At 51.8% G+C, this 16,705-nt stretch overlaps 2 protein-coding genes across 2 annotated transcripts; one reads left to right on the forward strand and one right to left on the reverse strand.

Moving 5' to 3' along the window:
- Nucleotides 1-679: 679 nt before the first annotated feature.
- BDV14DRAFT_153064 (putative TFIIIC transcription initiation factor complex subunits Tfc3) lies at nt 680-7,381 on the forward strand. Its single transcript, XM_073766611.1, has 4 exons — nt 680-850; nt 945-2,008; nt 2,055-2,499; nt 2,554-7,381. The coding sequence occupies exons 1-4, from the start codon at nt 784-786 to the stop codon at nt 6,696-6,698; spliced, it is 5,721 nt and encodes a 1,906-aa protein (XP_073631306.1). The 5' UTR covers nt 680-783; the 3' UTR covers nt 6,699-7,381.
- Nucleotides 7,382-8,064: 683 nt separating this feature from the next.
- On the reverse strand, nt 8,065-16,677 carry BDV14DRAFT_197129 (FMP27 family protein; the record flags this gene model as incomplete). Its single annotated transcript, XM_073772599.1, has 1 exon — nt 8,065-16,677. The coding sequence occupies one exon, from the start codon at nt 16,675-16,677 to the stop codon at nt 8,065-8,067; it is 8,613 nt and encodes a 2,870-aa protein (XP_073631307.1).
- Between the last annotated feature and the right edge of the window lie 28 nt (nt 16,678-16,705).

Here is a 16,705-nt window from a genome sequence, read left to right on the forward strand (position 1 = left end):
GCATTGCATAAACCGGACTGAACCCTTAACTGAAGGAAGCTTGGCCGCCACATACACATATATCGATATCTGTCTACTCTGTGGAACATAATACAATCGTTTCCGTACGCTTGCTAACACCTCTAACTTCAACCCCTTCCCTGAAATTGCCGTGTCAAAAAGCATATCAGACCTAGCAATTTAACGGGAGCTTTGCAACATCCGTAGAATTCAGAACTTGCGGGAAGGATTCGAGTCGTCAGACCCTAATATGGGTGAATTCCTTGAGTTTTGGTAGTAGGGGATTTGCGGCGTCGAGAGCGACTCCGGTTGATGATAGGGCGTAGAGGCCTATTACACGCCTGGTTCACTTATAGATGTTCTTGGTGAACAAGACAAAATATATATAATGGGATAAATCCGTGCTTACAAGCTTACAATCTAGCCCGAGAGTAGCTGGCTTGGTAACTACCATATCTCGTACTACCACTCAATAAATAACTTCGCAATAGTACTCACGTCCCATTCACACTGAGACCAGTCAGCTAAGTTTAGGTAAGATGCGATGTCGATGCGCATGCTGCTACTTCCCTATTGCTTGCCTGAGGCATAAACAGAAGTCACGTGAACAGCCCCACTAAAGCATTTTTGCGGCCAAAGTGGCACGGCGCCGGTTCGAATCGCGCACACTCTTCCTCAACTTCATCTTTTTTTCGACCACCTCAACCTCGGCCTTTCGCAATATGCTCGCTCACATGCAGCATTGACCCTATCTAATCCAATGAAAGATAGTATGGACATGCCATGGCCCCTAGCTTTCGAGACCTGATCGACTTTCTCCTCGCAGAGATTGCGCTCTGCGGCAGTCAAGGTACGTGATCGGAATTAAAGCTTTTGTTCTGACGATGATCCACCCCTGCTTTCGCCCACCCAATCAGACAACCAGCAGCACTGACTTTATACAGGCGCTTCTCCTGCGGACATACTTTCGTTCATTGATGCATTCTACACTAAACATGCCACCAATGACTCTGATCGCTCTCATGTCGTTGACAGGCGATTCAAGGAGAAAGTATGGCAGTGGATAACCAAGAACCCCGAGGTTTCAGTCGGAACGGAAAGAGAAGGAAATGCGCTCACCCTTGAAGAGGTTGAAAAGCGCGCGCAAGAGAAACCCAACGAGCTACTGAATGTATTTGTTTCCGAGGAGCGGACATGGCTTGCAATCACAGGGCATGAGCCCGACGAGACCAAGATCCTGCAAATGGAGTTCGCGCTGCTCTCGATCATTGCCTCTCGCAAGTCTGCTGGGATTTCCCAGCCGGAACTGATCAAACTCAGCGGTCAGGACAAGCGCTCGGTGCCGAAACGCACAGATATTCTGCAACAAAAAGGGTATATCGAGAAGAGAGCAATTCAGATGAAAGCTGTTCGCACAAGCCTCTGCACCTTGCGCAAGTTCCTGACACCGGTAGCAACCGATACTGGAGCGACTGAGGCTGGCTCGCGACTGGGTGCTGTTCCGATGGTTGACTTTACTCAATTTACGAACCGGCTGTTTGACATCCTGCGGGAGCATAAGATCATTTCCCGCAACGACCTCAAGTCGCTTCTCGGTTTCAAAGACCGTTGGCATTGGAAGATTTTATCTCGCACTGTGCGGAAGTTTGAGCGCATAGGAGTGATGAAACGTGTCAAAGCTATGTCTCAGTACGCTACGACAATGCGGAGCTACCACCCTTGTATCATGCTTGTGCGAGAACCAACAGAGCAAGACATTGAGGCGTTCCATGACTTTACCAAGAGCATGTACACCGACATGGACAAAGGCGGAGACGCAGATTTCGAGGACGAAGGGGAAGCTGAAGATTCTAGGGAGCTGTCAGCCTCAGGTGATGTCGCAGTAGAAAGACAAGAAGGCGTGGAGGCTTCAGGACGAGTTCTACCTGTCTGGACACCCGACCGATGTATTCACAACCAGGTATTTGATGTGGTCGACCGAACCGAAACCTCCGGCTCAACTAACTCTGTAAGTTGTTCATTTTTCTCAAGTATTGTAAGTCTAACTTTATCAGGATGTTTTAAGAGCTTGTATTGGAGTATTCTGGCGGCGACCTATGGAAAACACGTTGGCCCGTTTGTCAGAGTGCTGGCAGCTGTCTCAGCCCCCTCACCTGCGCCATCTTGCCATCCTGCGCGATACAGCTCTCAATCGTACTATAACCCATTACGTCCACTATTCTTTCCAAAACTTCAGTAGCCTGGTCGAGGCCGGTGAAGCATCATGGGAAGCCGTCCAATTCGTTCCCCGGAATTCCAAGTCCGATAACCTTCGCATTCTGCCTGTCGATGCGAAACCTCAACTGGACAATTACGGACTTCCCGTGGAGACCCCGGACAGTGGGTTACTGAAAAGAGGCGATTGCACTCTCTCGGATTGCATGTGGGTTGTGAAGCCGAAAGATTACAATTGTTCGAGCAGTGACCCCAAAGCCGTTAAGTCGGAGGGTGGTGGTTATAGTAAGTCAAGTCATCTGTCGTCCATCCTCCAGCGCTGACTCCAGTTTTCTCCAGCTGTTGATTATGGAATCAAATCAAAACCCGCACCGTCACCGGCGAAGAAACGCGCCTCGCCCGCCCCATCGGCGCGGGTGAAATTTGAGGACGAGGCAGTGCCCACCGTTGACCTGGAAAGCGCGCCTACACCGGCACCCAAGAGACCGCCTAAGAAAAAGTATGATGCGGAAAAGTTCGCAGGGATGTCGCAGAAAGAGAAATTCGAAGCTATGGGTATGGACGAAACCTGGACTGAATATAGCGTCCTGCTCATCGAGCGTCCGAGCCCTGGAGTTTATGTCACTTCACGGGGAAGACGGAGGCCAGCGGGTAAGGAACGAGGTCGTCCACCTGTTAGTCGAATTGCCGTTTTCAAGTCGCCGAAGTTGTTGGATTTTCCGTGGTTCGAGAAGGAGAAATCTGATAGTAGAGCTCCGTCGCCTAGGCCTCAAACCGTGGAGAATCTGCCCAGAACTGCTGCTGAAACACTCGCGGATTCCAATGGCGTACAAGAAGAAAGTTCTGAACGAGGTACAAAAAGACCGTCAGGACGCAGAAGTCCTGATGCAGTAGCCGATGTGTCCCAGAAGGCTGCAAAGATTCGTCGTACTGAGGCTGCTGCAAACGGTGTAGCGAGCGCACCAGTAGAACCGGCCGCTGATGGTATCACCGATGGCAGTCAAACTGCGGAGGTACAAACGCACGAGCCTCAAAGTACGCCCCGTGGCCGGGGCAAGAGGAAGCGAGCGGTATCACCTGACACTACAAAGAACGGCAAGTCCCTGAAAGTCGAGAAACAGCCGCAGCCTGTTCCCAAGGAAGATACATCTCAGTCCCAGACTGCCAATGGAACTTCAATGGATCAGAGCGCAGTTCCAGAAACGCCACAGGTTGACGATACTCCCCGTGCCGTCGAAGATCCTACCACCGCAAAAGAGCCATCCACCGCTGTCACTAGTACCGCTACCCCAGTTATGGAACCTCCCTCTACCCCTGCTCATCCTCTGAATGATACCCCTGCATCACAGATATCACTAACCCCAGAAACCTTTACGAAAAAAGTTATACGATCAAAACATCAAGAAAAAGGAGGCTCTGTCGCGTTTTTGCGAAGGAAGATCGTCATGGACGTTGTCGAACAAGCTGGAGGCGCTTACCCCATGGGCACCGACCTGTGGTATCCCTTTATGACTGCATGGATGAAGACTAAGTACAAAGAGAAGCCCGACATGCGCACCCTCCGAACCACCGTCAAGCACCTCGTGGATGCCGGAAAGCTTCGCCAGCAAACATTCTGCGGCAAAGATAGCAAGGGTGTCATGGTCACCAAAACCATCATCTGCAAAGCAGAGCTATCGCCGGATGATCGGTTTGTGAAGGATATGCAGCAGAAAATGTTGGCATCAGACACTCGACACTATTTCCCTCCTGGCGTTGAGATTGAGGCAAACCTCACGAAGCAGGGCATCACACCCAAGATCCCCAAGGGAGTGAAGTACACAAACACACCCATTGAGTCTAGCATGACCGTGAAGCTACGTTCGAAACCAGCGGCTGTCGCGGCAATGGAAAAGAGGAAAGGAGAGACAGTTCAGCGCCAGCTTCTTCGACAGCTCGAGATTGAGCAGATGCGGGAAAGTATGCAGGAAGTACTCCCATCGGGCGTCGTCAGGTTGCTGTCAATTCCGCGAAACCGAAACCAAGCGCACCGCACTCCCTATCCCCTTGGGGATGGAGCTCCCTATACGCACCTCAATTACCGCGGCGCAAGAAGGGGTCGTGCTCCTGGCAGCATTGTGTCTCGCCAGGTCAAGCGCTCCCGCTTTCCTCTTTCTCTGGTTGTTCCATATGCAATGCTGATGACACCTATTCAATCATTCAATCCAGTCACTGGAACCTTCTCGACAAATGCCAGGCTTTCCGCTATCAGACCGAAACTTCCCGCACCCCGTTTAACCCCCGCGTCGCTGATGATGATGACACCACTACAGTCGTTCAACCCGACGACTGGCACGTTCTCTACGGACGGTGGTATATCCGCCTTTGTCGCCGCCAAACGTTTGCAACATCGCATGTCGATGTCGCAGAAGCAAGCTCATTTACCGCACTCAATAGACGATCTATTTACTCAAGCAAGACGACGCAGAACTGCGCACGCGCTCGGCGAGACAGATCCGCGTTCGAAAGAATTCATGCGGGATACTAATACAATCATGCGCTGGGAGCTCCAGAATGAGAGGTTTCTTCATCGTGAGAAGAGTGCCAACTTGCGTTACATCAACCAAGGAATTGGTGATGCCTTTGAAAGTGCACCGATCGAGGGGGGTATTCGCTTTAATGCTACAAACTTCACCCCTGATCCGACTGTCCGTACCCGTAGACGATCACGACAGGAGCAAAGCGAGCTGCAAGAGTTGCAGGACCGTTCTTCGCCCGAATTCGTCTTTACTGAGCATCCGCCCATTCCACCGCGGCCGCTTAGTCCTGAGCTTGAGCCTGTCAACCCACTGGACGCTCCCCTCTTTGAAACTCATGTCAGCTCATTGCACGCACCATACTTCTTTGAAGCTCCTGCTCCTCAACCAGCTCGCCTGCGCCGTGTGGAGAAACTCAATGAACTCATGGCTGCTGGAAACGACTCAACTGCTCCAACGCCGGGCAAAGTACCGCTTCGTCGCCGTGGACCTCCGCTGCCCCTCTCGCACTCGTCACATCAAAATCTCATGACGGCAATTGTAGCTGTACGAGCACTTGCAGGAGGAACCGACGGCAGGCAGGTCGATTGGATTCTAGTAGGATGCTGCTTCCCCGGTCAAGACCAGAACATGGTGATAGACAAGGGGAAGGGCATTCTAGCCAGGAACCGCTTGCAGATAGCAAAAATGCAGAGCGACTTCCAAGAGCGGTTCATTGAGGCATACGCCAACAACGAAGTTCCACGCATTGACTATACCAATCTGGAAGCGTACGACTGGGGTGCAGTCATTGAGTGGGCCAACGCTGAGCTTGATGTACCCAAGCTAGATCGGCCTCCCGGTCTCCCCGCCACGAGGGAGCAATTCGACCACATATTCGAGCTCCGCGAGGAAACTCCGGTCTCGCTGGACGAATATTACCAGCCTAGCGGAGTTACTCAGAATCGCAAGAGGAATCTGCTGGCGAATGTACCGTTTGCGGTTCCTCTATCGCTGAGCTCCAGCAAACGCCAGTCCCAACGCAAGTCACAGCTCTCACACTTTGACACGGTCAAAACATGGGTCCGAGCAAATATCACCACCCCAGCAGAAGTCTACCGTGCCTCCGACGCGCGCGACGCTCTCTCCCGATTCAACGGCGGAGTCCTCAACAACGCACTACAATCGCTCGTAACCGAGCGCGTCATTTCGCAAGCAAACAAGGGCCGTGTTGTGCCCGGCCGCAACTACGACATAACAGACCACTTCATCCACACGCTCAGCAAGCGGCGCCCCATCGAAGCAACGGAACTACGCCGCGCATCAAAATTCAAGACCAACACCCTCGACCCCGCACTCACAAGCAAAGGCGTATACAGCGTCCGCTTCGACGCCGAAGACGGCGACATCCTAGCAATAATTAACCTCTTCTTCTCCGGCCACGTAACCCTCAAACCACGAGACGCACCCCGCGACAAATTCGGCCTTACAGAAGGCGGCTACCTAACACGCATGATGAACAAGGACAAACTCCGGTTCCCGATCGACGTCTACCCGGTGAAGAGCAAGTACGGAACTGGCAATACCATTGCCGAGACGGCATCAAGTAGACCGCCGCCATGCCCACCTCGTATTCCGGTCTCGATTAGCACTGGACCTCCGCTCTCTCTACCGGAACGGTTCCCGCTTTGGATCGATATCCATGGGAACTTTATTTCTATCCTTTGGGAACTGTCGCTTGCGGCTGTGCTGGGGACTGTTGCTATGCGGCCTGGGATTTCGGCGGGGAAGACTGCGGGGATGATTCGGCCTACGCTGGCGGGGTGGGAGGTGGAATTGGTGTTGGAGTGGCTTTGTGGTGCTGGGGTTATGGATAGGCGGGGCGGTGGTGCTAATCATGGCCCGGATACGGATGTCGAGTCTGAGTCTGAGTCTGGGTCTGGGTCTGCGTGGTTTGTGAGGGAGTGGTGGTGGATGGTTCTTTCTTAATGAGAGTTGTATAAATTTCTGTTAAGCGTTGATCAAGCTACTGTAATATTCATCCTGCCAATCAAGTACCCTGCCCACTATCAAAGCCCTGGCTCCCCCATGAAGTAACTCACCTCTACACAAACGAGAACAGTTCTCAACTAGAGAATCTTCCTCGAAATATCTCGACAAGTCCTTGACTTCAGCATCTTTCAAGTCTAATCCGGTCTTGAAGCTGGAGAAACCAGTGCCGGGTGTGTGACATTTCCGTGTTCCATGCTCATTCAATGCTGATACCCAGTCAGTTCCAGTTCCAGCTCATAGACTCCCATTCAATAAATATTGCTTTTCCCCAGCCAGCTTGCCAGGATGGGGAGAGAGAGGGAGAGATCTAGAGCACGTTCGGACTTCTCAGCAGCTGTTCGCTTCTCCTGTGATACTTCTTCTCACCTCTTCCAGACCATGATGTTCCTAGCGCGCGGACCGTAAGCCAAGTACCTAGATTAACGCTGTTACCCTAACGCACCTTTGAAGATGCTTTAAAAGCCCCTGAATTGTCTTTATCAAGTTGTAGTTTACGATCTGCGCCGAAATGGAGAGGCCGGTGGCACGTGACTGTCCAGTCCAAGGGGAGAACTTCCAGATCTCTCTCTTTCTCTCTTTTCGCCGTTTAGAGTAACTGCTGAATGAAGTTGTAGCAGACGGTGATCGCTCCTGCTCTATTCTATTCTGGTCATTCCCATCGCATCTTCCTCATGATCCGGATATCTCAAATCAAATACTATGCCCTAGCTCCGCTTGGGGATGCGCTGTAACCTCGAGACTGAAACTCAAAACTCAGAAAAGTAAAATGAAAAAAATATACCCCAACTCTATATACACGCCAAAAACTCTCAATGACAAGACAACAAGAAAGACACAATGATATACTCCGTCTACCCGCTATTTTATATGCAGCATACCGTGGTATCACCATCACCCAACGAACCAACCAAGCAGCTTGTCCAGTTCGATCCAGGCCTTAAACACACCTCGAACTTTCCAATTGAAACTGACAACTGAGGCTCCGTCGCTTTTTGAAGATGAGGTCGCGCCCCAAAGAAGAAGAGACAAAACAAGACCGCGAATTCGATCAACCTGTAACGCCGACCGTTGCGAGGAAGGGAGAGAGAGGGAGAAGCCCTGCCAGCTAATCAAAAAGATGAGAGCAGGGGTATTAGGTCTAGGTTTGATTACATGTTTGTGTATGTAAAATGAGGTGTCCAGAATAGGCCGGTGTATAATGGAAGACGAAAGAGACAGCGCTAATAGTGGAAAGTAAAGCAGGATCAAGGGGGAAATGAAATGCGGCGTTGTGTGGTGAGAGTAGAGGGCAGGTTGAGGTAGGCTACTTCCTCCCAGGAATAAGCCTCCTCCCCAGATTCCGAATCGTAGACTTCGACCCGTCCTCAGACCCCTCAATCTTCCTCGCCGTCTCAGACCGCGATATCGCCGTGCCAGAAGTCATCGGCCTCGTAGGCGGATTCACGACGCGACGAGATTGCTCCCACCGCGCATCAACATCGACTTCACTAGCAGATCTTGAATCGAATAACAAGCTTGGGTCTTTCCCGCTGTACATACTTGAGCCCAGCGAATTCGACCGTCCCAACGGGGATGATCGGTGGGATTGGGTCTCTGAGATGTAGCCGCTGCTCGAGTCGCCGGAGACCATACTGGGGCTTTGACCGTTCTCAGAGGGTGATGGAGCGGCGCTGTCGTTCTGATTACCCAGTAGTTGGGATGAGTTGGCGAGTTCACGGTATCGGCGCAGCTGCTGCTTTGAGGGTCTGTGGTGCGAGAATTTATTACCCAGGATAGCAGGCGCGTGCGAAATGAGGGCCTTGACGACGTCCTTCTTGAGTCTCAACGCAAGGTCAAGGTTCGACCATGTTTTGTTGCGGTACTCGAGGATGGGCAGGCGGAAGACAAAGTCGTGCAGATCTTCGATGTTGTGCTCGGCGCGACCTTTGTAGCTGACGCAGAGAACGACATCATGGACGCGGACGTGTGCGAGGGTCATGTAGTTCGAGGCACGGGCCATCATTTGCGCAAAATCGTCGACACCCTTCTTGCCCTTGCCGGCCTTGTGGCCGATGATGCCGAGGCCGAACTTTTTGCGATTCTGGTCTTCGTTGACGCTGGTGTTTGACGAGGACATTGAGGTGGCTTGTCGAGAGAGGACTCGGAGACTGTCTGCTGATTTCTTCTTGATCAAGGCGTTGGAAGGACGCGGTTGTGGCGACTTTTCTTTGTGGATCGGGGTCATGGTAAGGGCTCTGGGCTGTGTCGTTGGTCGCCTTTCGAGTCGTGGGTTTTCGGCAAGCGATAGCGTAGGCTGGAGTCTTAACTCGAGAGGGCTAGGGCCCTTTGCATGATCACCAGAGGCGTCGCTGTGTTCCGTGAGATTAGGTGTAGACTCAACTCGGGCTTCCTCATCGGAGTCGGAATCCTCCAACGGCTTGACATTCTTGATCATGAAAGGCGAGAAACCACCGTTCTCAAATGCATTAGAGCCAACATTTGGGAACATGTACTCAAAGACCCGTTGTCCAAGCTCATGCTCTAGTTGAATCTTGAGAGGAAACAACGACACTTCAAAGTCATCCACCACAGGAATACCAGCAACAGCTTCCAACATATGCCACTTGACCTTGATCATACAGTCGTCTGGCCCCTCCAGAGGTCGAGCCTGATCGAGATACGGCACGATGATCTGAGGATAGACTGCATCCGGTAAGAGGTTCAGACCGTACATTCGCTCGACAGAGACTTGGTTGTGATTTGAGCCATCGCTGTTGTCGGTACGGTCGTATTCAGCGTTCCTCAACTGGAATTCGACCAAGGGCTCAGACTCGTCCTTCATCAAGTGCCACACAATCTCTGTAGCAGAGATGTTCCAACGGAGAATGCCAGTAGCTCCAGTCATGGTTGGTTCAACCTTGCGTTGGGAGGTGGTGATTGCCTTCATTAAGAAGAATAATTCATCCTCACATCGAGCAATGTCCTTTTCTAAGATCAGCCGATCTTCCCAACCACGTTTGTCGAGGTACTTGGCGTGGACCTGGAAGTGGTCTTTGATCTCTTCGAGCTGTCGGATACGGGACTGCAACTTGTACACCATCTCCGGGGCACCTCTCAGATCGCTAAAGTCGGACGTAAGCATGATTCTCTCCAGACGCTCGTTGCGAACCTTCTCAAGCGGTTCACTGTAAAGTAAGAGGTCAAGAACGATGATGTACAACGTATAATACTCCGCCGAGTCACAAATAGCACGGAATTGAGGAAAGTCGACACTGATACTGTCCATTCGCGTTTCTTGACCGTCTGGATGCCCTCCTTCATCCGGCTGACCCTTGGCAACCTCGTCATTATACTTCAGACGAAGATTGTTATATTTGTCGAACCTTAAGCTAGCCGATGTTTTCTGGATGATCCTCGAGAAACCAAATGGATTCAACTCAAAGTCGAACATGGCCTCGAGCGTCAACCACGGCGGCCATGCGGATCCGGGAGCATTACCGTACTTGTTCCCGGCGTAGAACTGCAGATGCGTCATGAGGTTCTTCTGGGTTGCAACGAAGAACTGAGCGCCGTCCATGTTGAGGGTGAATCTGCGTTGAACAAGACCGCTCACATCGTCCAGAACGCGCTCCTTGTCCATGATCGCGACGACCTGTAGCTGCATGCCCTTTGCGGCGACAAGCACGACGGACTTGTGATTCTTTTCGCTCTGAAGTTGAATCTGGGGCGCAATGAGTCGCAGGTGGTAGCTGTTTTGCGCTGTAAACTCTGGCGATATACTGTCGCTTGAGTCAGACCTAACATTCGGCACGTCCTTTTGCTCAGGAGGATCTTGGTCCTCGGCGTTCACGAAGCGCTTGGCATCGTGGAGCAATTGCTCAATGCGATCCTCAACACTATCATCGTCTTCAGGTTCATCTGACGGTCGTCGTGACGAGCCCCTGAACATCTTGGAGTAGCTACCCTGATTCTTGGTCTGCTCTTCAACGATATCCAGAATAAATTTGACGGCTCTCCGGGACATGTAGTACACGAAACCGCGTCTTTGACTGACTTGGTGGATATAGCGGAGGATAATATTCCTGAGCGAGTTGTTCCATTTCAGCTGCGTACTGTGGATGAGGAAGCGGTTATTGAAGTCGTTATTCAGATCATCGTGCGGAGACGAATAGAACCCGTCAAAGTCAGATTCCTTCCCATCGCTTGCTGAGTCCGAGTCGGGGTGATTATCAACCGGGTATGTGTCGGAGCTCTTGCTTCGGAAGAGTTGTCTTTCCAGACGTTGGAGACCGGCTGCGAGGAAAGCACGTCTCCGCGCAAGAGATGCCGCCTGTCGCAGATATTCGCGGTGCTGAACTCTTAGCTCTTCGTTCTTATCAACATCCCTTGCCATTTGCAACTCGAGATCACCAGTTGCGCGAGTGCATTCCTGTATTTTGGTTTCGACTGTCTCCAGGCGGTCTCTGATGAGATCGATCTGGACTCGGCGGGGTTGATTCCTGTCGGACATGACGCAGTCATGAGTATCCTCTTGGCCGAAACTACTGTACCCGGGCTGACCAGGAGTGATTTCTCCATGATCAGTATCTCTGAAATAAGTGAAGCGAGGAGTGAATGCCAGTGGTAGAATCTTCGTTCGCGGATTAGACTCCTGCGGGAGGATCCAGTCGAGCTCAACAAAATCGTCCATATCAACCCAGTCAAGGTTATGGTCGGGTATCGTGAACCGGGAAAGATCAGCTGGTGCGACTGGCTGCTGGAACGATGAAAGAATATCATCCCTCTTCTTTTCAATGTCATCAATTCCCGTACCCTCAATGCTTGCCGACACAGCTCTAAAGTCTGCCGCTTGCAAGTCAAGCTCCGCTTTGTAGATGCGGATCGCACTAGCCTGGGGTTGTCGGAGGCGCCCTTTGGATGGAGTCTTGATTTGCTCGCGGCGCTGATGTACATCTAGCTTCAAACTGTCAAGTCGGACCTTAATACCAGTAGCAGTCACAACGTCCTCTGCATAATCTTCAGGATCCTTATGCTTGTAGATGTGGGCAACAAAGAGAGGAGCGAGGAGCAGCTTGTACTTGATCGTCGCCAAGTGACGATTGAACTTCTTGTTGGTCTTAGTAATACCAGGCCATAACCGTCCTTGGCGAACGGGCAATGACATGACACCGGAGAAGAGCGACCACCAGCTGTAGAAGTGAGTAAAGAATCGGGGTGTGAGATGGACGGTGTTGTAGCTCGTAGTCGGCTGCTCCGAGTCAGCACTCCAGTTCTTGCTGGCTGGAGCGATGATCGCAACGGAAAGATGAATGTGATTGCTTCGGAAGCCGCGGTACGCATCATAATCCTTGCGCTGCTCAGGGTCGACGTAGATAGGATTTTGCAGGACCACATCGTAATGATTCCTGAATTCTGTCGAGCGGTCGCCCTCATCGTTGACATTTCGTTCGAACACCAAGCCTGCAGCCCATTTCACATCACCGGACAGCTTCATAACCACCTTCTTGAAGTGAGCTGCGTTCTTCAGGTCGCTTGATATCGATGAGGCCTCGAGGTCTTCAGCGGTGGCTTCCGCCAGGTATCTTGCTTCATGGCTGTAGTCAGGTATCGCCAGGACATATTCCCCACTGGTAACGCTCATGAATTCTTTCGGATCGTCGCTTGTGTGGACGTTCCACTGAACGTCTTTACGCCAGCACATGACGAATCCACAGCCAAATCCAGTCACGACGTACGGATCCCGAGATCCCTTCAGACGGAGGTGGACATCGCCGTCCTCCTTCCACTTAACTCGGATTCGAGAGTGGAAGCTTAGCCTGATCTTGTCCCAGAACCCAACCCTCTCGGAGGGGTCAATTTCGACCTTCGTGAAACCTTCAATAATCTTCATCATGTCCTGGATGACTGGCTGGTAGGATTGACCCCAGGATATGCTTGTCGGAAGATTCGTGTTGATTTCAATAACAGGGTCGGAGTACGTCTTGACAGGACTGACAGATCTCCACACATCGAGTAGGAAAGGCGGGCTCGTCGATCCATCAGGAAGTTCAAATGCAGGGACAAGCTCCACATTGATTTTGCGTGACGACTTGTAATCTCGATACTCTTCAGCGATGACAAAGTTCGTTCGAAGCGACCAGCTGGGGAGCCTTGGTGATTGCCCAGGCCGTAGCGCTGGTATGTGTAACAGATCCAAAGGATAATCTCTCAAGCTAACACGAGCCTCACCCATGTCCAAGTGGAAGCTCATCGGTATAAGAAGCGCATACCTCGTGTTCGTAGGAATGCCTTTGCCGATATTATACAGGAAAGACGGATAGTTCTCCATAGGAAATGTGGGTTTATCGATGACAAGACTCACATCGCTGATCAAAGCCGCCATAAGAGCGGGCCTGTTCGGAATTGCGAGCACGGTCTCAGTTTCTTGAACGTCTTCTGGGGGCTCATCAGCCCCAGAAAAGAGATTTCGAACCTCCTTGATGGAGGAGCCTTGGAATTGCAGGGCAGCATCAATCTTTGATTTCCAGCTTCGAGCATTGTAATGCTGGAGACGATACCAGGCAGTCTCGGAGGACACCTTGGCTTCGCTAGTAAAGGAGCTCACACCTTCAGTATCGTACCGAAATTCTCGTCCACGCCCGCGCTTTCCGCCCAGTTCATCGTCTTGTGGTTTTGGATCTGCGCTCTTGCTCCTGCGAGTGTCCGAGCTGACACGTTCGCTGCGCAGCGTCCGATGGCTGGATCGTGTGCGCAACCTGGAAGAGGCTCGCCGTTGGTCGTTTTCCTTGAGCTTCTGCATTTTGAGCTCGAACGCATCCTCTCTAGCTCGTCGCTGGCGCTGCTCAATTAGACCAGTGCGATAGATACATCCAAGCTTCCACTCGAATGCATCATCTTCCAACTCGAATAAAAGTGCTTTGCTTCGGAAGGAGATCTTCGGAACTTTCTTCGGGCCCTCTGGATCTCTGACTGACACAAACTCTGATGTATGCGCCTTAAGACGGTGATGGAGCTGCTTGAGAGCTTTCGATGTATTGATCACGTTATCGAAGATGCGATGCATGATCATGTGATGAGGTACACCTATTCTCACGAAATCCGTCCAGATATCGATAGATTTGTCTTCCACCAAATCTCGGCCACGCTTCATGTTCATTTTCCGGAAGTCAAGGCGGAAGTTGTTCATGCTGACTATTCGCGCCCAGACACCCTTAAGCTTGGGCGCCTCAGCATGCAATCGGACCAAGTGTGCTCGAACAAAAGGTGCGGAATGACGATGGCGCCCGGCAGTGACTCCATAGATCTGGAGCAGCATCGGTGGGTCTGCTGGCATAAAAGTCTTTAGTTGAATGACAGTAGCTTTGATATCGACGGTCACCAGCTCGCTTCGGTTCATGACAGGGCGAGGAGATGAGGGTGGTGAAAACTCGCTTCCATTCTTCTGGTGTGATGGCTGCCTTGGCGACAGGAGTGCTTTTTGAAGAACAGATATGGCAACGCTGAGACAATAATACCGGTACAGCGAGTACTGGAGGTAGACGCCCTTAATAACAGAGTTGATGTTGAAAAGCGGACCGAGGCGATCGCTTGCTGTGCTGAGGGCGACCTCAAACCTAGGTAGCGAAAGGAAAGGCTCAGACTCCAAGTAGTCTTCGGATTCAATAACAAAGCCTTCAAAGCCACGAGCATGAAAAGCCAACCGTCTCCCATCCGCAGCTCCTGCCCGGGTTTGTTTCTTTGGCGGCGATGTTGGAGTGAATCTAAAGGGGGAGTCATCGCCAATGGCGGAGTGACTGGGAGTTCGTCGGCGTACAACACTCACAACATTTGGCTCGGATTTCTGCGCTCGGTAGTCGGCTGTCCAGGACTGAAGTTGAAGCGAAACACCGCGCGTTATTTTCGACACGCTCTCATCAACTCCAGCAATTTCCAGGCTGAAGCCGGTCGCCTCGAACTGGAACCGGAGCAACCAAGCAGGAAGACGACGTAGGATACTAGGTTTCCGCTCTTCACCCAAGTTCGCGTATTTCTTTTTCGGTCGTATTTGAGCGCGGAACTGCTCTACCACTTGTTGTATTCCGCGGTTGACCTCGCTGTTGACCATGTGAGCGGAGAAAGTATTCAATGTACCGGACACCATCACGCAGACCTCTGGTGACGCGCTCAGTAGAACCTTCAACTCCATGTTATCTGTTGTCAGAAGATTGTGTTTGATCCCCGATGGTGTTTGATAGTAGAATTTGTGTGAAGCAACCCTATAGATGGCGGATAGGGAATAGTGCGCACCGCCCTCGGACGAATGCGAAGACTCGACGTCAACGGAGATAGAGGATATTGAGGAAATTAGGAGATTGTAGTCGTCCTCGCCAGTAGAAGGCGAGTCAGGTATGGGGAGAACAAATCGAACCACAGGCTCATGGATAGAGAGCTTGATGTTCGCTTTGGGAAGCAGACGAGAGATGAGCTGGCCTCTGGCCCGTTTCTTTCCGCGAGAGTTTGACGCTTTGGATTGAGCTAGGCCCAGCAGTCGCGAGACATGGCGCGGCTCTAGATCAACGGCTGGCGAGGTGACCACCAGGTTGGCAAACAGAATGTTTGTATTCCGCTCCTCTGCGTTGAATCCGTCGTAGGAGCTGATGGTCTTGGAAGGAAGGGTTGTCTTTATGGTCGTGGTCGCCATTGGAATGTACAGAATATTATCTGTTTCTCCAGAGCTGTCATCCAGACTCACCGAAAGAGATATGGCGGCGAGAAGCGCCTGGTGAGCAACGTCGTTTCGCTGGAAGTACATTCGATGCGCTGGGCTCGTCTGGTCCATCTTATGAAGATCGATACCAATCTCATGAGAAACAACGTTGAGATAAACTGAGCTTTGTCCGGGAGACGGTGATTGCACAGCTCGCGATAGCCTAAAGAAGCTCAAAGCCAGTTGAATCTCTTGAATTCCACGTAAAAGTGAGCCCGCAAACTCCTTGGAAGCAGTGACAGTCTCGACGATCGTCTCGTCGGAGCTGCCGGGTTTCTCAAGCTCTTCCACATAATCTGCGAAAGAAGCCTCCTCTTCAAGCTCAGGGCTGTCGATCTGGAATGAAGGTTTCCGCGACCGCTTGATCCGGGCCATCAAAAGCATCAAATCATCATAGGGGATGTGCATCCTCCCAATCTTGAAAGCAACCGACGCATCCCGCAACCCATCCAAGCCTTTATGCAGAATTCCATGAACATTTATCCCAACATGGTCCAGCAGTTCAATCGGCTCATTTCCATCAACAGCAAGTTGGACATTGTGCACATTCAAAATCCATTCCGCCGGCCGATGTTCACCAGACTCCCCCTTCTTCCGCCGAAAGACCTTCCCACGGTCCACCATCTTTCGTCTCGTATCGACCGCCAACGACAACGTACCAACCTGAACCTGCCCGGCTTCCACAAAATTTATCGTCGTGTTGACAGCGACAATATCCACCAACCGCAACCAATGTACCTTCCGGTGTATCCGCTTCACCCGCTCCTTGATGCGATTCAAAGCTATCCATGTCTTGTTCTTCCGCGCGGATGCGGCATCGCGGCCTCCATCAGTCGGTGACTGAAGCGGCTCCTCCTCAGATTGACTCTGCGGCTCGTCGGAATCCGATTTACCCGCGGAGCTGCCCCGTTTCCCTGAAGCCGACGGATCCAGCGTCACCTTCAGATCTGTAAGTCGCAGACTCAGCCATGTTGGTTGGGCGAAAGAGGGCGGGTGCAGGGATAGTCCAAGTCCGCGGAGCTCGATCTGGACTCCCTCCGTGGGTACGTATGCGATGCGGCGTAGCGAGAAGTAGCCTATTCGTTGAATAGATATCCCGGTCGCGATACGGACGATGGCGAAGATGAGGAAGGAGGAGAGGTATAGGAGGAGGAAACCGACGAGGACGGTGGTCGGATTGAATAGCGTCATCGTGGCTCGCTCGCGGTCAGCGAGACCG

This window comes from Aspergillus stella-maris (assembly GCF_047715825.1).
Source record: "Aspergillus stella-maris strain CBS 113639 unplaced genomic scaffold BDV14scaffold_9, whole genome shotgun sequence".
Taxonomy (NCBI): domain Eukaryota; kingdom Fungi; phylum Ascomycota; class Eurotiomycetes; order Eurotiales; family Aspergillaceae; genus Aspergillus; species Aspergillus stella-maris.

What these genes read in the sequence shown, in the direction of transcription:
- BDV14DRAFT_153064 (XM_073766611.1), top strand. Translation starts at nt 784, where the DNA reads ATGGCCCCTAGCTTTCGAGACCTGATCGACTTTCTCCTCGCAGAGATT. An exon ending in TGCGCTCTGCGGCAGTCAAG is followed by an intron (nt 851 to 944) that starts GTACGTGATCGG and finishes GACTTTATACAG; the next exon opens with GCGCTTCTCCTGCGGACATA. An exon ending in CCTCCGGCTCAACTAACTCT is followed by an intron (nt 2,009 to 2,054) that starts GTAAGTTGTTCA and finishes TAACTTTATCAG; the next exon opens with GATGTTTTAAGAGCTTGTAT.